This window comes from Mastacembelus armatus, chromosome 5, assembly GCF_900324485.2.
Source record: "Mastacembelus armatus chromosome 5, fMasArm1.2, whole genome shotgun sequence".
In the NCBI taxonomy this organism is placed as follows: Eukaryota; Metazoa; Chordata; class Actinopteri; order Synbranchiformes; family Mastacembelidae; genus Mastacembelus; species Mastacembelus armatus.
Genome location: NC_046637.1, coordinates 3,814,772 through 3,839,895, shown reverse-complemented (window position 1 = coordinate 3,839,895; position 25,124 = coordinate 3,814,772). Strand labels below are relative to the sequence as shown.

The 25,124-nt window shown below is 40.1% G+C and overlaps 2 protein-coding genes across 2 annotated transcripts; one reads left to right on the top strand and one right to left on the bottom strand.

Moving 5' to 3' along the window:
- Positions 1 to 10,139: 10,139 nt before the first annotated feature.
- psmf1 (proteasome inhibitor subunit 1) lies at positions 10,140 to 16,140 on the bottom strand. The gene is made up of 7 exons (XM_026308090.1): positions 15,900 to 16,140; positions 15,108 to 15,260; positions 14,722 to 14,804; positions 14,219 to 14,413; positions 12,497 to 12,553; positions 11,807 to 11,968; positions 10,140 to 10,865 (listed from the first exon to the last, which is right to left on the bottom strand). The coding sequence occupies exons 1-7, from the start codon at positions 16,026 to 16,028 to the stop codon at positions 10,814 to 10,816; spliced, it is 831 nt and encodes a 276-aa protein (XP_026163875.1). The 5' UTR covers positions 16,029 to 16,140; the 3' UTR covers positions 10,140 to 10,813.
- A 774-nt stretch (positions 16,141 to 16,914) lies between these two features.
- pigu (phosphatidylinositol glycan anchor biosynthesis, class U) lies at positions 16,915 to 24,982 on the top strand. The gene is made up of 12 exons (XM_026308055.2): positions 16,915 to 17,238; positions 18,025 to 18,089; positions 18,752 to 18,811; positions 19,051 to 19,113; positions 19,347 to 19,456; positions 20,043 to 20,143; positions 20,342 to 20,439; positions 20,565 to 20,719; positions 21,256 to 21,399; positions 21,550 to 21,674; positions 22,013 to 22,155; positions 22,753 to 24,982. The coding sequence occupies exons 1-12, from the start codon at positions 17,109 to 17,111 to the stop codon at positions 22,864 to 22,866; spliced, it is 1,308 nt and encodes a 435-aa protein (XP_026163840.1). The 5' UTR covers positions 16,915 to 17,108; the 3' UTR covers positions 22,867 to 24,982.
- Positions 24,983 to 25,124: the final 142 nt, after the last annotated feature.

The following is a 25,124-nucleotide window of genomic DNA, read 5'->3' as shown; positions in this document are numbered from 1 at the left end:
CTGCGCTTTGCTGTTTTTCCTTCCTCAGAGTGAGCCCTCAGCTGCAACGTGGGGATGCAAAATGGTGCAGGTCTGCCATTTGTACTGACAAGAGAAGCACATCTTCAGCACATGGCTTTGCACTGCAGTGACCCAGCTGTAACCCAGCATTTTGGGATGAACGTAGACCAACCTCATGGGATATTTATGGGATAGTTATTCTAACCAACCACAAAGGATGTATGACAAAGCAGGGCTTGATCCGGTAGAAGAAGAGAGGTAAGCCTAACGCAGTGTGGCTCAGAGCACATTTTGAGATGAATGGTTGTTTATCAAAGATTAGAGTTCCAGTATCAAATCCTAGAATGTTTGTCAGAGTGTGACAATAAAAAGCACAGTGTCCTGTATAGACATTCCTGCAGAGAATTAGATGAAGTCTGGTTTCAACCACCAGGTGACTAAAGGATGTTCAGCATTTAAACCGAGCCATATTTTAAATCCTTAGTCCTTAAATTAACCTTAACTCAGACATTAATATCTGACTTGCTGCTGTGAATCTACAGTTATTGGATAGAAAATAGTGCGGTGGAAAATCTGATGCCAGCTCTCACACAAAGAAAACAGAGGCAACGTTTCCTAAAACAATATTTAATAAAATAACCTGTAAACATGGCTCCAGGCTCCCTCACCCCCAGAAACTGAAAGGGAACTACAGGTAAATAAACCCCTTCTAGTTAAACCTGCCAGAGTCAATATTTGTTTTAGATTACAATGACTTTGTCTCATAATTTATGACTCAAATTTACTTTAATCTGAAAGCATTTTTTTCTCCGATATTACATCTTTTTTTTCTCCTAATATAATTTTAATCTCAACAATGAATCTGTCTCTGACCTAACAGTGGCCCTAATACTCGGTAGAGCCAAACCTTAGACACCTGAAGATAAAAAGTGACTGAACATCTTCAACAGTGAAACATGTTTTTCTCAGCATGTGGTGGAGACCAAACCAGAGCTGAAAGGTTAAAAAAGCTAAGTGTTTTAACGTGTTCCCAATGCTTTAGTCATAATAAAATAAAAATATGCTACAGTAAAATATTATTCTATTGTCAACAATAAGTTAATTTGCACAAACTAAGAACTAACAAACTAAGTCTACCAAACCAGACTGATAAAGTGACAGTTGTTATTATTGTCATTATAAAAAATCATATATCATCTGATATATTGTTAATGATATAGAGGTGGAGGTGTCAGAGTGACAGGTGCAGAAGTGACATGAGTCACAGCTCAGATGGTGATTCTGTTTTGTTGGCCCTTGGTGTGTTTGTACTGGGCTGGAACAGGCTGCTTGTTTTATGATGGTGGATCCAAGTTTTTTCACAGGAACGTCTGTACCAGCTCAAATTGACTTTTGAGTCAGATATGGAATAATTTAGTTGATAGTGTCTGTGTTTGTAGCAGCGAAACTAGTCAAGATAACCTGTGAATGTGTGAAAGTCAAGTCCTCGACAGTCTCGTGTTTTTCAGTGAATTTAACTTTGCAGTGGAATGACAACAACCTGAACCTGCGAAGCATCATGTGACATATCCCACGTCTCATGCTGCAACATCCAGAACTGTTGCCTCATGTTTACTAATCAGCATTTTTTCTGCTGGCATCACTTTCCACCGGATCAAAGTATAGGAACATAAAGCCAACACGTGCTTCATGCTAGTTGCTGCAGGTTTAGAAAAACATTTGAACAGTCACTTTCCGACTGAAATGAATCTGAAACCGGAAAGAAATAATTCAGAGCTGGGCTCACAGAGTCTTTTTCCATTTGAATGCAGCTCTAGTCTGGAGAAACAGTTTTAATTGGAATGAACCTTTAATGACACAGCACCTACTCATTTGTATAATATGTAAACAGCTGTTATTTATGTCATGTATACAATATGCCTTAATGAGTAAACACACACACTGTAAATTATGTATACGCAAATATTATTCTGCTAACGTGTTAAGGCCTGTATAGTGAGCCAGTTAGCCAAGGGTAATGTAGCCACACACACACACACACACACACACACACACACACACACACACACACACACACACACACACACACACACACACACACACACACACACGTCCTGATAAGTCAGGTTGTGGCTCAGCACTTGTGAGTTCACTCAGACTGATCTCAAGCTGAAATAGGTACCATCACGTTTTCATGTCATATATTGTAAATACATGTAGACGTGTGGGATGTAGAGGACCAGCTAATGCTAATGCTCAGAAACCAAATACACAGCGCAGGTATGGAAAATAAAAAAACAAAAAAACACTCATCTTCCCAGGTGGATCAGTTTGTTTCTACTAGCAGCTCATTCCCCTCAGCATCAAGAAACAAAGAAAACACTGATGGTAACAAACAGCTCATAGGAAAAAGTCATGGATTTATATTAGTTTAATGTAAACCAGTCAATGTCCACATTTTAGTATCTACAACCCACAGCAAGTTTTAAAGCTAAAAACTGACATAAACTAATAATTAACTAGCCAAGTGAAAATGACAGATGAATTAATCTGGTCAATTCATTGATTCTTTGGTTTATTTGTAGATGAATCTGCTGATTAGTTTCTCAATTAGAAGTGAACAATAATGTACTGAGGTTCAGCCAACACCAGGTAGAGATTAGGCAGATATCATACCCACTGTAAATGATACGATAACTGATGATTGAAGAGTGAAATATATAATAGAAACCAAAATATTCTGCAGGAAAACCAGAAATGCTTTGTGTTTTTTAATACAGTTTGATCTTTTCTGGTGCAGCAGCTTCTGAAACGGTTCTGTTTGCTTCTCTGCTGATGTGTCCTGGAGAAAGAAAACTCTCTGGCTGCTCCTAGAGTTACACGTCCATTTATGTGAAGGAGCTTCAGGGTGAAATCCTAAAAATGCATCTGTTTGGACTGAGACTGTCCAAAGAAAAACAATATGCTTTGTGTTAGTGAAAGCCCAAAGAACATCCACTTCAAACCATCCACGATGCCTTAGAAAACATGTTTTAACTTGGGGGAACTGTCTCTATGGAAACAAAGTCAGTATTTTCCATACGTTAGAGCATCACTGGCTTATTTTAGCTAATGTGCTCTGTGATAAGTAAAAATTACGTTAAAGAAGGACGTGTTTTCAACATGATTTCCTGATTGATGTGTGTTTCTGGCTCTGATGCCACTGTTCCACCCAGGTTTACGTCATGTGGCACATGAGGACGTGTGGATTTACTGAGCAGGCAACTGAAAAGGTGGTGAAACCAGATAATCATATTTGAGTGATACAGCCACGTTGTTCTCGAGCTGATGTATAGCTATATAGCTATGTATAGCTGAATATGGACATGGTTGTTCTACATTTACTGTCAACAAGTCTGTTTCTCCACCCAAATCGTTATAGCATGATCACATACAGACAGATTTTTACTTCAAGAATTGTAGTTTTTAGCAGATCTCACTCAAACGGGCAGAAAATGAATTTATGGGACTATTTTCAGCGGCACATGAATCTACGTTTGGGTGTCTAGTGAGTATTTGGAACAGGTTTATGGTGAGTTTCACTTTCACATTTTACACTTTGCACCTTTAAACAGTTTATTAGAATAGGATCAGCTTCCTAAAGTTAAGGTCTCAGGTCTCAGAGAAACTTTTCCTGTAGTGTCTGACTCATCAGTGAAACAAAACAAAACATATCTCTGTTTGGAGGGAGACTCTAAGCTGAAACTTTGATCCAGAGCAATTTGTACAATCAGCAGCTTTCTACATAAATCAACTGCTGTGATTTCAGTAAGACTGTGTAGGACAGACGTGTTTGGAGAAAGACAGAAATCCACAGGCGGAGGAGGTTTTTGAGTGAAGCAGTGTGGTGGAGGAGAAAACCTGATGTGGGAGAGGCGACAGGATGCAGCAGAGTCACTGGATGACGTGAGGTGATTCTTGAAAAGACACTTTCAGCTTGAGGGGGAGGACAAGGAGTGACTCTGCATGAAGCCGGTTCCCCTTGGCCCCTAAGCAGCCAGGATAAAAAGATAATGATAAACAGACTAACCAGACTCGGCGTAAGGTTTTAACGAGCACAAAAGGCCCTCGAACACTGACACAGGGATTAGGTGCAACCTGCAGGTCCTCATCAATGGAGGCAACAACACAGCATGATTAAGAGGATGATTGTTGCTTCAGGGTGAATGCACAGAGCCACAGCAGAAAAGCTTTGAAAGGTTTCCAGAGTGAGCTTAGTTACACACTTGGATGGACAGAATCAGTCAGGAGGAAGCAAAGATTGTAGATTGCTTTTGGGGAAAAGGTCTGAGTTTTAAAGGGTAACTCCAACAATAATCAGAGTTCTGCTAGGGATGGACTTTCTCTGAGCTGAGTGGGAGACACTGCTGGTTGTAATGAGATACTGGGGCATTTTACACACTATGCTTTCTCTTCAAAACAGCTGCAAACAACAAAAACAGCAAATTTGTTGTTTGTCTGTTGATATTAGCATTTGAGTTGGAATAATGTTGGGATAGTGTGTATTTGACCTTTTCTGTCCAACATTTCACACCAAAACCTCCAGTTGAACTATTTGTGGTTGAGTTGCATTGTGGGTTCACTTTCACTATAAAGCGGAACAATCCAGGAGGAACAAATCCTAGAGACATGTGCCCAAAACCTGGAAAATAAAAGAAAACTCAGTAGTAATTAATGAAAGTTCATTGCTCTGTAGACTGAGGAAGGACATGTGAGTCTGGAGCATCTGAAAAGAGCAAAACCGTGTTTCTGTTCCTCTGTGACATGATTGGATGTCAAGCCCGAGCACGAGCAGCTCGACCAAAATCAATCTCTATTCTGTCGGCAGCGTGGTGACTCTGGTACAATAGAAAAGGTCTATTTATATCAAGGACCGTTGGTAGAGCAGCTCTCAGATGTCAGTGAAAGTCCTTGTGAGGACGTGACAGAGGATTGGCACTAACTCTTAAAACCTCTGGTTGTGTCCCCAGTGAGGGGAAGTCGGCACAGACGGAGGACATGACATGAAATTACTTTTAGTACAAGTTTCAAAGATTTCATTCAAACAAAGCCACAGAAAATTGGTCAAAACCTTAATTAATGGAGGCTGCAGGAAAATATGAGGATAAATATCTACATATCTCTGCTATACTAACAAATAACCTTAGTTACCTTAGTGTCTGTTTATTATCTGCAAAATAACTAATAAAACATGATCCATGAGGTCGTTTGGTAATCTAGTTTCCGTTCTGACCTACTAATCTTATTATAATTATAAACAAAGGCTTCAATGTGATTGTCCTTGCATTAGTACGTATTGTCCCTACTTTCATATTTTATGTACATAAATGAATAAAAATCAGGCACGATCTATGTTTGTGTATTACTGATGAAAGATGCTCCTCCCCCTCCTGCACACTGAGGGGTCAGAGGTCAAAGGTGAGTGGTCCCACACCTGCTTGGGATTCAGTTCTTTACTCAAGGACACATCAGCATTGTGTTTGTGTTTGACCCAGAGCTCAGGCTCATTAATCACTACACACCCTGCTGCTTCAGAAAAGTGAAGGCTGTGGAAACACTGAACTGACTGAGTTTACACTGAACATCCTCCTGTTTTGTTCGTTTTAAAGAAACACCCAGACTGACGAACCCTAACCCTTCACAGGCTGCAGCCGGATGCTTCCCTTTATGTACAGTAAATAATATGCACAAATGTAACACACAGCAGTAGCATTTTCCTCCGAGACTCAATGAATGTACAAATTATCGCCGTAATGCAGGAGGTGGCACCATCGCAGCAGTGTCGCACAATGTCACAGTCTCTGTTTGTCACATGATTTCACTATTGTAAAAACATAAAAACATTCCTGTTCTCTCTTCTTTACTCTGAATTAGTAGATGTATAGTTATGGAGATGAAGCGATATTTTACTCAGGTGGAAAGTTGTTTTTATTTTTTTAGGTAATATTTGACTCTTACCCAGGAACTCTTGAAATGGCTCACAATAAATGATCTTATATAATTTATGACAAGTATAGTTAAGTCATCAGTTCTGACCTCTTTCTTCCATATTTGTTAGATTAGCTTCCCCCTTGTTGCAGCTGTGCTGTATGATTTATTATGTAGTGCAGTACAGGGTCAGCTATAAAATAATAACTGATTTAGGCCATATATATATATATATATATATATGTTGCTCCTTTTAATTTCTTGACAGTATAAATATACTGTTTATGGTCATCCTGCCTGGCTTCAAAATAAAAGCAGAAAATAGAGAGGCAGGTGCTACACTACGTTAGCAGCTGGTTCTTCATGACTTTAAATGTAAAATCTAAAAAAAAAAAGAAAACAGCTTCTATCCAGGTGAAATATCGCTGTAGGAGGTCAGAATTAAATATCTATGAAATGTATTAAGAGAATGAAGTAAATATTATGTGGGCTGAGAAAGAAGTGGTGTGTTTGTGAATCTAAAATCTGAATCTTTTACAGTCGATGTGTGACAGTGAAAGTAACATTTAGCACAGAAGTAAAAGGCAAACATTAAAGGGATATACCACTTTGTATTTAAAGTAGTTTTCTACATTAGTTATACTCAGCTGCTGGAAGTGTTTAGACTTTTATGAGGAAATGTCAGAGTACACGTAGACCTAAAGTACTGCAATTGTTGTAATAGTACTTTGGAAAAAGTGGCATATCCCTTTAATCTGAGTGAAAACCAGGGTCTCTATACTGTTATAACGGAGTAGGGGGTTGTAATATTATTCATCTCAATGTTTTCACTTTTCTGAAGTAATATTTATTATTTTATTTAAATTATTTCAAGCAAAGCTCAAATTGCTCATATACTTTTTATATTTTTTTAATTTTACATTTTCTCTTTCACATTTTGTGCTAAAATCGTTTCTTTACAGAAAGTTTAGATAAAATCAAACAGGAATGTTCTTTTGTTTGTTTAATGTTTAAATCATGATTTAATAGGATCTTTATTTCTGTATCTTTGTTAGTGCTAAACTCCAACATGTGAACGAATGTTCAGTATATTAATCTTGTACTCCTGATGCTGCACAGGCCCTGGTTTGCTCAGTGGTGTATTTTATGAAGAGCACAGAGTGTAACTGCAGTACGTTATTTGAATCATAACATATAATCTGGTCTGTGTTTATTCGTGAATTGATTATACATCTTACATGTAGAGTTTCCACTGGGCTCAGAAGAACTGGTGTGTGATCCTGATTTAATCAATGACAAGAAACCACTTGATTTACAAGTGATCGATAATTATCGATAATTGTTCTACAGAGCTTTAAAATCCTACTACAGAGCCTTGATCAACAACATAACAAATGTTTCTGTATAAAATGATCTGAAATCTTATATCAATCGTTCTAGATGTTCTATAACTAAAGACGTATATACTCATTCAAGAAACCGATCAAATATAAATATATATATATATCTATACAGGATTATTTGGAGAAACAGGCCCATCCTCGGTGTTGGTGCTCACTCATTACAAAATGCTGCTTTGTGCTTCAGGAGACCAGTGAATCTGCATGTTGTTAGTAAGTGACGGTCTGATGCCTTGTTCCTGTACATACTGAGGAGCTGGATGTAACGATGATGCTGATTTTTAACTATGATTTTAACATGACCAATAAACTTTCTGTTTTGCTGTTGTTTTTAACCCAGTGTGCTGATCTGTCTCATCCAAGCAGAACAGCCTGATGTTTGGTGTAACCATCCGGAGACTCCCCCTGTGAGACACGACCCAAAGGTCGTCTGTGCAAGCAGCTTTTTACGAGCCACGGTTTTTATGTTCAGGTGACGTCTGGTGGCTTTAGTAATTGTGACGAGGGCAGAGGAGGAAGTTAAGTGACTTGTGCTTTCAGGAGGTCGGGATGGATCAGGAAACACAGGAGAGCAGTGTTTCATGGGTCCAGCTGAGAGTCAGTGTTGTTTCTTTTCACTACACCGTTTATTGGACACTATCGGGTTAATCGATGCCCTACTCCACCTTATGAGGGTATCAGGCACAAAGACTACCAGTCATCAGCCGTCTCCTGTGTTGTCCACCTCAGAAACACAAGTCCTCAGTTTAACATGTTGGACATTGCGAGTCCTTTATTGTACATTAAATACTGTGCAGGTGTTTTGTTGCCTGTGGAACCTTTAAGTGGGTCAGGTAAGATAAACAGATCCACTAAAGATTAGTTTGTCAAAGCTGGGTGTTTTACAAACAGATCCACAGTGAAAGCAGCTTTTGAGCCTTCAGATGTCTGTGACCGTCCCTGCTGTGTTGGCATTTTAAGCCCTTTTAGCGTCTTGCTTTGAATATTTCTCTGACTTCCTCCTTCCGTCTGATTATTTTCACTGTCAGTCCTCTGGCAGACGTGGATTTAAACCACTTGCCTGCATGTCATCCTTCGTCTGCTGTTACCTCCCTCTTAGCGTTTTCCTTTTTGTTTCATCACCCTCATCTCCGCTCTGCTGCCTTTCTTTGATAAGTGTGACTGGCCTGGTGTCATGCTGAAGATCTTCACTTTTGCAACCTCACCTCCACCAGGTAAGCACAACTCTCAGACTCTAGTTATGTTTAACAAGAAACACCTCAGGTGAACTTCCCTGAGCTGTGAGTTTACACATCACCCCCCTGGATCTGTTGTTAATATATCTGGGAAACTTCATGTAGTTATTTTGATGTACTGTGTGGTATAGTACTGCATTTTACTTCATTACAACGTATAACAGTCTAATCTATTTTAGGGTTACCATATTAGTTTTTAATATATTTTTAAACATTTGTTTTGCTGTATAGTTACATATCTTTTGTATATTATTTAGCCTTTAGAAGCAGAGTTCTTTGTTCTTTGCCTCGATTGTTTTTAATCTGTCTACAGTATCTATGTGTCTTTCAATATGAGTATCCATTGCTCTCTCCTGGACCTCAGAGTTTAAACTACCTTGTTCTAACTGTTGCCGTCTGTTTCCAGACTCTGTTAAAACACTGAGACTGATTTTACTCGTCTAACTAACCTGAGCTGTGGCCACAGCGTTGGTGACCTGTGGGGTTGCTTCTATATTTATCTCTCCGCTGCCTGGGACAAATAACGAGGAGCGGACATGGCTGTCTGTCACCCGCCTGCAGCCTGTTGAGAGAATGTAATGAGCACAGAGGGAAAAATAAAAAGGTAAGAAAGTGACAGACTGAGGAGGGGAGGAAAAAAAATGTAATGTCAGGAAGCTGAGAGCAGGAGGCATCAAGGAGACCAGCGGTGTTTTTCAGAGCACTATGAAGGGAACGTACAGTCACTGTTCCTGCTGATGTTTCTGTTTGTGTGAAGAAAAAAGAAAGAACAAGAAAAATGTAGTGAATTAAGGCCAAGGTCGGAGGGAGGATGAGAAGGCAGATGGAGTAAAGGAAACAGAAATGAGAAGAAAATCAGAACATGAGGAAGGAGACAAAAAAAATGATGAGTAGCATTAACAAAGCAACAAAAAAAAAATAAAGAAAGTGAATGAGGAAGGAAATAAACTAAATGAGAAGAAGAGAGTGAGGAGAGAGACCCAGAGGAGATAACACATGAAAAAGTGAAAATGGTGGAAGATGGAGAGAGAGGAGGGGAAAATGAAATGAAAATAAACTAGGATGAAAGAAAGATAAGCAGATAAATGACACAAGAACAACAGGGGACGGATGGTTGTGGAACAATAAAAAAAAAGGTGTAGAGGAGAGAAATGTGGAGCTGAGACAGGAAGTGTCTTTTTCTGATATCATTTTTGATGCTCGATTGCAGTGTTGGTATGACGGGGTGATAACAGTCTGCTCTGGATATCTGAAAACCTCCGACTGTCAAACTTAAATGATCTGCATGGAGATTTGGTTGAACTGACCCGTCACAAGAAGAACAGTTTTCGTTCCACTGATTCTGGTAATTAAGGCCAAACCTGAAGTCACAGTTAAAACAAGCTTCAGTTTAAATTTGGTTTCTGTAGCTCAACATAAAGACAGAAAGCGAAGTGTCATAAAATGTCAAGTGTGATATTTCATCTGAAAAACATGGGCCACAAAATCATTGTCAAAAAAACACTTTTCCAGCAGAAGCAACTCACAGAGCAGAGTGTAAAGTCTGAGATTTTTATTTGAGCATAAATCATCAACCATGTTGTTCAGTGCACAAGAATCCAAACAAAAACAAGTGTCAAGAAGAAAGTTCAAGCTGTAGAGGAGTTTTAATTTGGAGAGACCCCAGAAACCTGATCATTCATCAATACGTCATTTTTAGATGATGACGTGTGAGCAAACAGCAGGAGGTTAAGACAAATGATCGAAGCTGTGACCTGTCAGTGACATTTCAACCTCTGGACCTGCAGCTCTGCCCACATGTTCACCCAATGCGTCACAATAAGCTTCAAAATAATAAAACTATATAAAAATATTCAAACTTTCAGATGCTGTCATGCAAAACAAGTCTTTTTTTTTTTTTTTAAAAACCTTGAGTCAAAATAAAGCTTCTAATGTCGGTTCAAGGTTAAAGAACGATTTCAAAAGGAACGACCAACACTGATTTATTATGTATGTTTGACACCAATTGTACATCAAGAGAAGATACTTCTGCAGAAGTTACATAGCTCTACTTTAGTTATATGAACTGAACAACCATAAACCAAACGCTCCTTATTATCAGGCAAACTGGATCAAACTCAGGGAAACAAAGAGGAGAACCTTCCTCTGGCTGTTACTGGCTACAGAACAGGATGTCGTCATGAGTAGAAAAGCGAGGAACAACTGCTGGTTCTACATGAACATGTCATCATATCCAGGTGGGGGCATGTGGTCTGGGTCTGGCCTGAAAAACAAAGACAGTACTTTCATTATTGTGGTGTTCTTGGCTTTGGTGTCCTCTTGTGGTAAATTAGCTCCTGTATGTTTTCTATAGTACAGAACTGGGACTGTACCATAGTGTCATGGTTCCACTTTACAAAACAGGACACATACAAGCTCAGTTCAGTAGAACCAGTTTGCTGTAAAGGCTGTTCATCTTTTAATTTTAAAAAGTATGTATTTTTATAGTATCAGCATCATCCAGGGATAATTCAGTGTGTTACTATGAGTCAATTAAAGTCCAATCATCTGCTGAGCTTCCTTCACCTCAGCCTGCTAGTGCTGCAGCACAGCTGTACAGGGTGAACATATCAGAGTGAAAACCAGTGTGTCAAAGTGAAAAATCATTATCTCTCCTCTCTTGTTTTATTGCTGTCGCTTTACTCTTTAAACCGACGGCAGGTCGTCTCAGCTGTCAATAATCAGCATCAAGTGTAAGTGGAGGACAAGAAGTAAACCTTTGCTGTTGTCAGGTTTGTGTGTCTGTGCTCTGCCAGAGTGTTTAAGAGTTTTTATAGTCCAACAAACAACCAGGAGCTGCAGCTGTTATGTCAATGTGTCTTCTTCTGCTGTTACGTAAAGATACACTGAAGAGCTTAAGCATTTGAGATGAAGTGAATGATGCTGATTTTCTCGTAACAATGAGAGGTCAAGCTGTGGGCGTGTGTTTTTATTAGACAGCTAGTCAACAAATATGCAGATGTAAAGCTGAGATGGATCAGAGCATCTTTGAAATGTAAGAGCCAAAAACACTGATTGGCAGCATCACTAATCTTTATACAGAACAAGGACTGTGGGCTTTGTCCCCTTTCACTCACGCTGAAGTTGCTTTAGCTACAGTACTTCGTGTTTATCTGTGCATGAGGCTATTGAACAAATGTCAATGTGTGTGTTTTTGTGTCTCACCCGGGCCGGTGTCGTCCGATGGGTCCAAATGGGTCAAAGCGAGCTCCTGGGGGGACGGCTCCAGGAGGCAGAATGTCTGGTATGCCGCTGGATGGGTCAAAACCAGAGCGAGGATACCCCGACCTCAACGGGTCGACTATCATCCCGCCACCGCCACGAGACCTGAGGAGGCAGAAGAGGATGTAAGAAATAGAAATGTACATTTTATCTTTTCTTTCTCTGAATTTCAGTTTCATGGTAGTTTTTTTTAATTTTTTTATTTAAAAGGCTCAAATTTAAATATCAGGATGAAAAAAACAAAGTAAGATGATTTAAGCCTCTGCAATGTCACATGTAACCAAATTTAAATATAATTGGTTCTTCTCTTATTTAGGAAAAACTGTTTTGTTCCAGCAGATTTCAAAGTATGAGGCCCATGTACGGACAATGAATAAGCTCATGTTGAGCTGAAATAGATTTAGATGCTGAACACATATTCGAGATGTGCTGCTCGATTACTTTTGTATTTTCTCTCCACTGATATTTGTGGTGGAGTCAAACACCAGTAATCCACTGCTGTCTGTTACTGTGTGCACTGACTGCTCATCCCCAAATCCCAGATTAGAACAAAACCAAACTGATGTTTAAATATGTGAAAATGATTTCCTCAATAATCATCTGTAGGGTTAATTATGAGGAAGACAGACTCACCCGAAAGGATCCAGATCTGCTCCTCCAGCTGCAAACGGAGGAACCATGGGGTCAGGCCTGTGACACACACGCACACACACACATTTAAAAATAACCAATGAATTAATCAGTTATTTTAGACAGTTAATCACTGAATTTGTTTATCAACTAAAATCAGTGTCAGTGTATCTGACTTAATTTTCTTTGCCTAACATGAGAATAAACTCTGTCTGTTTTGTCTCTTTCAGACTGTAGTTTACTTTCTCTCCATCTGTCATTGTTCTGAGCTCATCCTTATTCTCCTCCCTCCCTCCCTCTCGCACTGGGGAGACGAGGAGGCGACAGCAGTGAGGTCGATAAAGTGCTGACATCACCTCACGTCAGATCTGATCGGGTCACGGCTAAGAGGACGTGGGAGGAAGGATGGGAGGGGGAGGTAGATGGAAACAGTGGCTGATTCTGTCCTAAAGATCTCCCTCTCACACACACACACACTCATGTATTTTTTAAACACTCATAGCTTTTAACTTTGACTGTGATATTAGATGCGGTTTTGCAAAAGCTCAGTTTTCCCTGAACGAACTGAGACACCAGGTGGTTTTTTTCACATTTACACACAGGGAGGACTGTTTTGGAAAAGTTCATAGCTCAGGTTTAGTGTGGACTGAGGGTTAAAACAGAGAAAAAGATGCAATTAGTACTTTAACCTGCGGACTCTGACCCTAACTGTACTTTTACACTAACACCAGCCTGAACCTTTAACTGAGTCTTCACCCTAAAGTCGAATGATATACATCAAGTTTTCTTTTTGTTTGTTAGACTGAGTCAAAAGATTTATGCTCTCACCTCTTAAATTAGGACACACACTTTTGTATTTCTTTCTTTGTGAGGATACACACGCCTCCATAATGCATTCCCTGGCCCCTTACCCTGACTGTCAGAACAAAATACCTAATGCCAAACTGTACCCTTACTAACCTAAACCTGGTTCTAACAAGAACCCTGAAACCAGGTCTGAACTCTCCATCTGCCCTTTGCAGGAGCGAGGACCAGACATAGGACATGTCCTCACTGCCATGGAAGAAAAACTCAAGCTGATTCTTAGAAATGTGGCATTTTCTCTTCCAGGCCAAACTTCTGTCCCTGGTGTAAATACTGAATCGTGTACACAGCAGTGGAACCGCCATCACTGCTACACAAACACCCACACACTCCCCAGCTGCCTGAGCTCTGCCCTCATTTACTCTCTGCTGTAGAAGTCAACTAACTGTCTAGACTTTCTCCAGAAACACAGGCTCAGCACGCCCAGAGAGGGGTGTGTGTGTGTGTGTGTGTGTGTGTGTTATGAGAAGCAGGAGGTTGTGTATTTGTTGTTTATGTGGTTGACACTCAGTTCAAAGTCAGCTCCTGCACATTTTGTGGTGTCCAGCTGCAACTGAAAATTATTTAGATTTTTGGTGACAGACACACATGATCCTTTTATACAGGTGGGTGTTTCTATTATTTTGTCTATCCCACTCACAGGCTACACAACACTATACATTTATCTGTACAATGCAGCACAAACCGCAGCTTCCAAAATCCTCCAGAGGAAACAACATCTGGGAAACAGTCTGAACACGAACTGAACATTAATCATCTCCCTAAAGGAGGATTTACTGCAGGACTGTGGGATTAGTTTTAGCTTGTGTTCCTAATAAACTGACAGCTGAGTGTACGTCACAGCTTCTTGTCGTTACTAACCAGCGAGGCTGTGATCCCTGGCGGGGGTGTCTGCTGGGGATGCGTAGGGGGTCGCTGTCCTCTCCTCTTCTTCTCTGCTCCTCCTCTTCCTCCTTGCCACTCTTCTTCTTTGGTGTGTGCCCTGACGTTCTGCCCTGGGAGGGCAGCAGCTGAGTCTTCACCTTCTCTGACAAACCGTCAGCGTCCTTGAACACCCTGTGACAAATGGATCTTATCTCTTAGGTTGATTTATTGAAGTACAGTTGCCTGATGCTCCCTTGCCTTTGAATATCTTTGCTCTGGCACCTCCCTGTGGGCTGACCAACAGTACCACACATAAAGCTGAGCTGCTACAGTGGCTAAAACCTGAAACTTTAAACACTTGAAAATAATTTTGCTTTTCAAAATGTTACATTTGCAGCAGCCCAGTGTTTTCTGAAGAGCCCACTAACCTCAATACTAATATGATCCCAATTGACAGTGAGGGGGAATTTTTATTATGAAACAACAAATCATGAACCGACCTGCCAAATGTTTGCAACTGCTCAGCATCCACGTGATCGCTGATGTTCACCGTCAGGTCTGAAACCTGCTGTGTGCTGGAATTCTTCACACGGACACATACAGGACATTAAAAAGACGCAAGCAGAAGATCAATACAAATGATTGTCAGCAGCAAATATAAACACAAAGAACTAAGTCAGGCTCGTTCTGAAGGTTTTACCAGTTAACATGTTAAGGTGACTGAAACACACAGTTTTACACACTAGCCTACTGAGATAAATAGAAATAAACAGGAAAAGTGACCAGATGATAACATCAGCTTAACATCCAGAAATCCAGCTTCAAGTTTCACCTTGGGCTCTTGGGAATTAAGAGATTTCTCACTAAGTGTGTCAGCAGTTCCTACCATCAGGTTGAATATCAAGGTGGAGTCGACAGCAATGGCCTTGAGCAGCAACTGGGTGTCACTGTCATTGGTTTTATATCTAAGACTGTACAGCTCCTTGTTGCTGCTCCAGTCAGCAGGCAGCAGCTCCGACCTCTTATCAGTGCTGCGGGGCTGGAGGTGGGAAAGACAGGAAAAGACAGGAAACAGCAAAAGAAACAGGGAGACTGAGTAGCTGGGCTTAGTGGTAACAGGGACAACAACAGGGTCTGGTCTAAGGTTAGCTAGCTAAACATGACATGACAGTTTTCAGAGTCGTCATGATATCACCATTTTAATACAAATGCCAGTTAATCAAACACGTTAAAGCTAAAAGACGCTTGTCAAACTGCAGTTTACAGCAACAGAAAACAGAAAACCTCATTTACACACAGCTGCTAATGATCATTTGGGAAGCTACGTTTGCGAGGGCAGAACTCCGCTGGAAAAGCGAGCAGTTTAATATATTTCTGAACAGCACAGGCCAATGATCTCATTAAAAACAGACTAAAATTATCTACATACACAGTCAAGAGTCCTTCTTCAATTCGGCGCATAACTCACAACACATGAGATTTATTTTAAAACTCTGGGTCATCTTTTCTTAATAATGTGACGCTCTCTATATAACATCGATCTGTTAAAATCAAAGTTATAAGAACTGTATCCTGAATAATTAACAATAATGATTAAAGATCAATGCGACATTATAGCGCTAGGTTTGGTGTAAAGTTTGCACAACAGCTCCCATCAGATGTAGCTGCATGAACCCACCTCGTCTCCAGAGCCGATACACCTGCATCCATTTTTTATCATTTCCCAGTGAACAAAACACACCACGGCGTCCTGCGGACAGGTGATACTGCCACCGACACAGGTGTACAACACCTCCAAGCCTGCCATGGTCCTTGGTCTAGTATCCAACACAGAACAACATCAATTCAGTTTCTGCTCAAGAAATGGAAACGAAAGTCTGAGCAGTTTAAGGGCAACAAGTTCCGGCAACAGCAGACACTTCCTGTCTAAGCCTTTCAGTGTAAAACTACGGGTTTTTTTATTATAATAATCATATCTACCAACATTCATTTAAAAAAATGCGAAGCTAAAATACACTGGACTTTAAAACACAAAATATTAAAAACATGTGACTTTTTATGAATAAAATATAGTTATATAGCTCTGTCAATCAATAATGATGATAATAATAAAATATTACCACAACAGTGATCATGTGGAAATTCCTCCAGGATGATTATTTTATATTTTATGTTCAATTAAATTCTTTTGCAAACGTCTATTTAACTAGTATCGGTTAAATAATGCAAGACAAATGACCAAAAAAAGAAATTCTGATAACAAACTTTCATCAAATCAAATAAATGTTTAACATTATAAGCTTCTAAAAGTGTCTAATGCTTCAAGGTGTATTCCTAATTTATTCCCCATAAATTCATAAATGTGCAAATTATTGAAAATGGACAAATTTAATTATTGCCTTCAGTGAATTGCGTTATCCTTAGCGGAAAAGCAGTGCTTAGTCTTCTCTATTTATCTTGACAGCGTCTTATCAGTTGTGTTTTGACCCAACACATAAATAGTCCCGGAGTGAAAACATGCCCAGATTTCGTGTTCCACACCTAAAAACAAATTCCCTGCGCTGAAATGTTTTCTGTCTACAGACTGTAAGGGAGGTTTTCAAATGTAGAATTAGATTTTAGATTACATTTACTAACAACAATAATGAGAAATAATTCGTGTTAAGAGGAAATTCTAAAAACACAAAATGCAAAATAAATAAACGGATAATAATGAATTCCGTAGAAGCAATAAAACACACTCAAGAATAAATTAATATGTATAATCAATTCTATTTTTAAAAATAAATATTATTTAAAAGGTCCCTCTAGTCTAGCGTGCCCTTGTGCAATAAAGAACCACATTTCCCGTCGTGCCCTGCGCAGGGTGGAGAGCTTCCTCGTCAACATGGACGCTTCCTTGACTCTGCTTGTGATTGTAGCTGTTACGGTCCGTGCGGTTCTGTTCAGATCCAGTTTGGCGGACCTGGTTGCGGAGAGAGTGGAGGTCGTGTCTCCGCTGACCGCGTGGAAAAGAGGTGGGTCGGGCTCCCGCGGCTTTTCTGGGCCCCTTTTCTCGTAAATCGGCGCTCCGGTCGCCTCCTCTCGTGAGTGAAGTCAAACCGGTTTAGCTACAAAAAACTGAATCCGGTCCACATTTAGAAAGATCCCCAAATATAGTGGCGCCTGGTTTCTATAGTGGATCAGTTTTAACTCACATTTCCTTGTTATGTTCTCGAGTTTCTACATTGAGTTTGGTTTCAATGGTTCTAAGATGTTGGTGCAGGAACCAGCATGACAGCACATCTGTCTGGGCCGGATTAAGGTCCTGAGGGGCCCTGGTTCAAACGTATTGATGGGCCCCTATTTACACCACGCCCCTACACATATCAGGTTCATCATTTCCTCAGGAAACCATAAAGAGCCAGGGCCTGTCATCTGTCGTTCATAGGTGTTGCATTTATATTTGTGCCATATTGACGTTCTGGTTGGGGGCCTCAAACAGCAAAGTACTACTCCCATCAACCAATCAGGGCACTGCACTGCACAGGGGCAGCTGAGATTTGGAAGGTGGGACCATCTGCAACCATCGCCCTTTGCTGCAAAGTCATGCATCAGTGCTTAAGCACGAGTCTAAACTCAGCTTAAAGCTAAGATGATGTTTAAACTCAGTGTCTCGACGTTACCCAGAAGCTTCATTACTATGTTTACCTGGTGGCTGTTTTTGCTTTTCAGAAAATATGATGATCTTATAACGATCAGTGAGTGTCTTAACTAAGATTGTCTGATACTTTATGGGACACTGTGTTTTTGTTTGTTTGCAGTTGTTGAAGGTTTGGCTCTGCTGGACTTGGGAGTGTCACCGTACTCTGGAGATGTTTTCCATGAGGTGAGAGATGCACTTACAGCACATTCCTGACATGTCTGACAGATGGGACATGTTTCAGGATGATTTTCCTACTGAAGTCTCTCTAAATACTAAGATCCTTCCTCGGCACTTGTTTTCTGGAGGAGCAGCAGTGCTTTGTGAACATTGTTGCCCTGGGTTTTGCCTCTCAGGCTACACACTGGCTGCCCAACATGATTATCAGTGGAGATACGTTCATTAAATTTTCATTTAAACTGAAGAAAAATATACAGTTAATGTGTTTTAAGACAATTTTTTATTAAAAAACAGGTCAGTTTTTGTCTATAGTGTAGGAATTCAATTCAATGTCAGATAAATTTAAGTTAGTGAATTAAAACAGCATTTTTACTTTTTGCTGTGACACCATAATGTGTGCACAGGCACCTTTCTGATAAACCAGCGTCCATTTGGAAACACTGAGTCTAAAACCCATGGCAGCACGAGTTAGTGTGTCTGACGTGTCTTTATCAAGCAGCTGTTTCTGTTTTGTCATCACACCAGATGTAGGAGAATATCTGAGGAGGTACAAAGGATTTAGCCAGTGGCTGAAAACATGAGATGGACCCGAGGACGTGTGTGTAATGTTACAGAAACCTGTTTCATTATCCCGGCTGCTCTAATGTTAAATGTCCTTTTCCCTTCAGACTCCTCTCACCATTTACCTCTTTCACTTTGTGGTGGACTATGCAGAGATAACCTTCATGGTGAGTAGTAGGACAAGAAACAGGTTTTTAGGTGCAGTTTCATGTTTTTTTTATATGTAAATAAAGATGAACATTTTGGTCTGAACGTCCTCAGTGTGAATACAAATAAACATCTGTCTTCTGCTCCTGCTGTGAAAACACGTTTCTGCCTCCAGTGTCCAGAAAAGATGATATATGGAGGATGGTTTACTCTTATATTTCCAAGGCCCAGTTGCTCATTTGTCTCTGTGTGTCTCCAGCTGGCAGATATAATCACTGCTGTGGCTCTGTACATGGCAGTGAAGGACTACAACAAACAAGTGGTAAGAAAACAGAAATGCAGTGAAAATATCCCCCCTGACATTAGGATGTTAGACACAGCTGGGCACATTGTATTACACACTCTCTCATCAGTGTGACCAAAATGCATAAAGTCACTACTGTCACTTGGATGTAACTGAAACTCTTCTGTTCTGTGTCGTTTTGTGTTTTGTAGCTCTCTGTGTGTGTGTGTGTGTGTCTGTATAACACAGTTGTGCTGTTGGTGTTGTTTCAGTTCAGAAAGCAGAAATATGCCTTGGAGGCAGACCGCTACCCCCTGGACTGTCTGGAGCTCATCAGAAGCCCCAAGGAGCTGCATTACATCCCTCTGAAAGTAGCCATGTTGTAAGTACCAGAGGGGACGCACCCATGTCCGAACTTCTGTCACTGTCAGGGATCACGGTGCCTTCAAGTCTCCCTGTGACTTGATCTGAGGCCGAGCTGTTGTACTGAGGGGAATAAAGGGACCAGCTTCTCTGAAATCATAAATCAAATACGATGAGACCACTGAGGCTACGCAGGCCTAAACGCTGATTTTAAGGTTGTAATGGAGCAGACAGGCTAGATGGAAGTAAGAATGTTGGTTGAGGGGAAACATGACAAATGACTAAAACAACTCACCTGTTTCGCAGTAGTTTAATATTCAAACACATCTAACCTGCGAGCTAGATTTCACCTAACGAGCTAAAACTACTTTTGTTAGTTTGGTGATAAACTCAGAAATGTTTGAAAAAGTGGCTTTGAAGCAGCAAATTACACTGAAAGGAGATTTACATCATCATCATGAATGGACACGTCATGCTGGTGCAGTAAAAAGTGACTCCAGTAAAACCTGGTTCAGCCAGAAAAAGGTTTTTTAATGCAGATGGTGAACTCATTAATATTTGATTAGATGTTGTATAAATGTTTTGTTTTTATTGTCTTCTCTCAGTTACCTGTTGAACCCGTTCACCATCCTGTCCTGTGTCGCCAAATCAACCTGTGGTCTGAACAACAGCATCCTCGCCCTCTTCATCCTCTCTACGATGAAGGGTCAGTTCCACATAAAAGGACCAGGAGTCCAGAAGCCCAAAATATGCAGTTTGAAATTTTACAAAAAGAGGAAAAAATAACAAAAACACATCTTTGGCCTTTTGGGTCTTTGTCTAAAGTTTTAGATTTCGTTTTTGAGCATTTTGCTGATGCTGCATCAGTGTGAAGACTGGAAACATGTCTGTGTTTGTTCTGCAGGAAATGCTTTGCTCAGTGCCATATTTCTGTCTTTGGCCACGTACCAGTCCATCTATCCTCTGACTCTGTGCGCTCCAGCTCTGCTGTATTTGATGCAGGTATGTTGAATATGACTGGACATATTTATACTACAGGTTATTGCACTGTTTGTCCTGATTCACCATCTTATTTGTTGTTCATCCCCGTTTCTTTGTTCTTTTTCTGTTTGTTTCTCCTCCTCCAGCGGCAGTACATCCCGGTCAACTTTCGGCGGGCCAGTTTCTGGTGGTTCTTCATCCAGTACAGCTTCATGTACTTGGGCAGCCTGTTAGTCATCGTCTGTCTCTCCTTCTTCCTGCTCGGCTCCTGGGACTACCTGTCCTCTGTCTACGGGTTCATGTGAGTGGTGCAAAGAAATCTGGAGCCACATTTAGACTGTGGAGTTTCTGACCTCTGGTAGCTCTACAGAGCAGTTTCTTTTCCCTGTGTTGTCACCTCAGATCTGCCTGTGTCACTAACAGGGATTTAAACATGAATGATGTCTGTGCATCACAGTATAGTCAAGATAATTGGAAAACTTCTGAATACCTACATCGGACAGACATTTACTGAATTAAAAATGAAGATGGGATTTAGTTTCTGTTTCTGACTCTTGATTCATTTTCCTCTTAAAAGTATTTCAGCCTCAGTCCAGGCTGTGCTGATGAGATTTAAAACCTTTTCAACCTGCTCCTGTGAGACTGTGATCCCTCCTTCAGCAAACTAATCTACTGACAAATCCTGTTATTGATCAGAAGGGTGATATAAAGCTCTCTCCATGTTCATGCTAAGAATACCACGGCAAAGAACGGCTGTGTAGATGAAGGTTTATTACATGGTTACAACCTGTTTATTTGCAAAAGACAGTTTGTGTTTTCTGTTTTCTCTCCCTTCAGCCTCTCAGTACCAGACCTGACCCCAAACATCGGCCTCTTCTGGTATTTCTTCGCTGAAATGTTCGAACATTTCCGCCTCTTCTTCCTCTGCGTCTTCCAGATCAACGTTTTCTTCTACACCATCCCTCTGTCCATCAAACTCAAGTACGTCCTCAAGTCTTTTCTCTTCATCACATCACTCCAGGGCTGCTGCTCAGATTTTGCACTTTTTTTATCCATCATAACCTGAATCAGTTATGTTGTCCAGCCTGTGTGTGTGAATCTAAAGAATTTAAATGCACGTGTGTATTGCAGGGAGCATCCGGTGTTTCTGATCTTCATGCAGTTAGCCATCATTTCCATCTTTAAGTCTTACCCCACTGTGGGAGACATTGCTCTCTACATGGCCTTCCTTCCTGTCTGGAGTCACCTGCACAGATGTGAGTGTGTGAACCTTAAGATCTGTATTATGTGTCAGTGATCACACAGTTTTTCTTGCTGTGTTAACATGCTGATGTTTAGCATATAGTATGTCCAAGAACAGCTGGAGCTGACAGGAGCTGCTGTCCGTTTTATTCGGTCATGAACTGAAGTGCTGGATAAGTTGAAACTGTGATTTTCTATGTTTACTTTTCACAAGTCCCATCCAGAGACTGACAGCAACAATGATGAGGTATACTCATAATGCGTGTGAATCCAGAACCTGGTTTAGCCTACTGGTCTGTGCCGTAGACCTCCAGTGTTGTCCAAAACCCAAACAGTTTCTTTCTGTGTTCAGTTCTGAGGAATGTTTTCCTGGTGTCCTGCGTCCTGTTGGCCTGTTCTGCTCTCTTCCCGGTTCTCTGGCACCTCTGGATCTACGCCGGCAGTGCCAACTCCAACTTCTACTATGCCATAACTCTGCTGTTTAACGTGGCGCAGGTACGGCGGTCTGGTAATTTGTTGAAAGGCCTTTTTCACACAGGATATTTTGGCTCATTAGTAGAAAAAGCACAGGTGTAATGTTATTTGTAACAGCTTTCCTACTATTGACTGAGTCAAAGTGTCTGCTGTGAAAAAGTCCTGCTATGTTCTGGAGATGACTGCATCAATATAAGTTTAACATTTTGGAAAATGCCATAATTTACAGAGTGAGATGAGATGATGTGATGAAAACAGAGGGAAACATTTATCATTTTTAACGTTATAAAATCCAGATCAGGACAGATCTCAGGAGCCAACAGCTGATTCTGCACTCTGAGCTAACAGGAAGGTTTTCTTCTTTACATAATGAACATTGTTGACTCATTACTTCAGCTGTTCATGGAGTTTTAGGCACTAAAATAACTTTTTGCATTGATCTCCTCATAAGCTTTCAGTCATTGTGGTTAATTTAATTTAATTTTCCACATGCATGAGGTCGTGCTCAGAAATCTGTCAGAGAGTTATCTTATAAAGGTGTAGGAGACTATCAATGTCATTACTAAAAATACTTGAGTGAAGTCATCAATGAAGTAAATTCTACTTATTACCCCACAGATCCTCCTGGTGTCCGATTATTTCTACGCCTTCTTGAGGAGAGAACACCACATCACCTATGGACTGTACCTAAAGAAGAAGGACGGCTCCGAGGCCACACTAATTCTCAAATAAAACACACACTCATACAGTCTCTGCCGGGGGGGGGAGAAACTGCTCCAGGTTTCATTTATCCTCAGAGCGAACGAACACAAACTGAGGAGAACAAAAGACTTTTGAAGCCATGCTGGTCGTCACACAGGCACATCCAGAACATGTGCATGGAACAACGTCGTATGCAAACAATAGAACTGCAACAAACTATGTAACTGACACAGATGCAGATGTTGGATGTAAAAATATGGCTGCTACCATGTGAGACACTTAACATCACTGTCATCATCTCTTTTCAAGTTATTTTCTGGAGCGCTTTTATTTTGAAGCCACAATACACCTGGAATTTATACCTGAAGGGGTGACTTTTATTTTGAAGTCTTCTTCCATCGTTGTAGTAGAATTTTGTTTTGATGCTCTGCAGCTGCGTCCTGGATGGGTTTTATTTTGACGCACCAGCTGTCATACAGGAAAGAAACATCTCTCTTGGTCGAGACTTTTATTCTGAAGCCCTGGGCTTTTGGATAATTCCTGATATCCAGCTCTTTCACACACAAATGATTTTTTTTGCATTAATTTGTGTTGACCTGATTACATTTATGTCACTATTGTGGTGATAAAAGCAAAAGGAAGCCTGTCTAGAAGCCTGAAAGTGACCATTGATCTTTAATTTTTTTTACCACATTTACCCTGTTTTTTTTTTTGTTTTTTTTTTTTTTCAGTTTGCTCTTTATTAAGAAATTCAACATAATCAGTGTTACGTCACATCAGATGGGGAGAACCAGTCAAGCCAATGTTAACCTAATTTACTACCTGGGACTGCAATAGCTTCAGCTGCATACAGACTGAAACAGTAGGAGAACACATTGGACAGCAGTGAGTGTGTTTTAAACAAGAGCAGAAACAGGCTTAATTATTTGGAGCGATTTAAATGAAGCTGACCTGCAGTGGTCATATGGTTTGTGCTTCATAATATTTAACCACATTGGACTCAAAGTGTGCGAACAAATTCATTTCGTAGTGTTTCATGTTGTAAATTCTCAAATGGTGGCTTTATTTACCTCAGTGGCAAATATAGGCGGTCTTTATTGCTAATACGCCTTGAAGCAGCTGGTATAAATTCAAAACTTACTTTGTTTTCCTGTTGTCCTGATAAATTCAGTATAATGTCAGTTTCCACAGTACAGCTAGAGTCCGGTCAGGTTTTGCACAGATTGTACCAGGATGCATGTTTGTGATCTTTAGACTGGCTCATAGGTAGAGTCACGTTAGCTGTTTCCAGTCTTTATGCTAAGCTAAACAGCTGATGGCTGTCAGAAAGGAGAAGTATTGATTTTCACATCTGACTTTGAAAGCTAATAAGCTTTTACATTTAGTTCTTGAAACATACTGATCTCTACATCCAGTCCAATGTGATGAAAACATGATGCAGCGTGCCCCAAGTCCACATTACACACTAATTCAGTACCGTTTAGGCAGGTTGAATACCAATGCTCATTGCAGCAGAATTGGGGCCTTCCATCACTCATGTTTTTCCCATTTGAATCCCTTTCTCCTTAATCAGAAAACCTGAAAATTAAGATTTTCATTATCAAAATAAAACATTTCTCCCTGCAGTAGAAGTGACTGAATCTACTGAAAACCTTTCAATGAGGATTTAACTTACACTTAGAATAAGAGTGTTGGTATAACAGTGTAAAAATCTGTTATGTTTTATTGGTTTCTTCTGTGCTCCATATAGGAACAATAATAAAAGAAAAAAAAACCCCAAAAAACAAATGTAAGGGTTTCAGGTATTTAAATGCATCTCAGCATCAGCAGATAAATATGATGCAAAAGGGTTTGTGACTGGTTTTAATGTGAAATAGCAGTAAAACCAGGGAAAAAATAAATTAACTGTTTTCTTTAATGTTTTTTGACCCACGTCTGTTTCAGCAGAAGGTTGATTGCAGCTTTTCTGGTACCAATGAGTGAGAAATAATTTGTGATGTTTATTTATTTGCTGCACTGAAAACCTGAAACAATTTTTTTTCTGTTTTTTTATGGTGTGTATGTTATTGTTTTCTTTTATAACATATTAATTTGATGAATGAGTGAAGATGTCAAACACAATTATTAAACTTGAGGTGCTGGTTTAGTCCTGCTCTCTGTTTTTTAAATATCAGGCATGTATATAACAGTTTTGTGGTAATTTTCATTTAGAATTCAAATATAAAGTCAAACATTAGACCATCAGCATGTCACAGACAGTAATGAGAAAAATATTATGGTGTTGGCCC

Excerpts from the sequence above, each read along its gene's own strand:
- psmf1 (XM_026308090.1), bottom strand. The coding sequence starts at position 16,028 with ATGGCAGGCTTGGAGGTGTTGTACACCTGTGTCGGTGGCAGTATCACC. Across the intron at positions 14,414-14,721 it reads CAGTTGCAAACATTTGGCAG|GGTGTTCAAGGACGCTGACG; the intron begins GTCGGTTCATGA and ends CATTTGTCACAG. Across the intron at positions 12,554-14,218 it reads CAGGGATCACAGCCTCGCTG|GCCTGACCCCATGGTTCCTC; the intron begins GTTAGTAACGAC and ends TGTGTGTCACAG.
- pigu (XM_026308055.2), top strand. The coding sequence starts at position 17,109 with ATGGACGCTTCCTTGACTCTGCTTGTGATTGTAGCTGTTACGGTCCGT. Across the intron at positions 20,144-20,341 it reads CATCCTCTCTACGATGAAGG|GAAATGCTTTGCTCAGTGCC; the intron begins GTCAGTTCCACA and ends TTTGTTCTGCAG. Across the intron at positions 21,400-21,549 it reads CCTCTGTCCATCAAACTCAA|GGAGCATCCGGTGTTTCTGA; the intron begins GTACGTCCTCAA and ends TGTGTATTGCAG.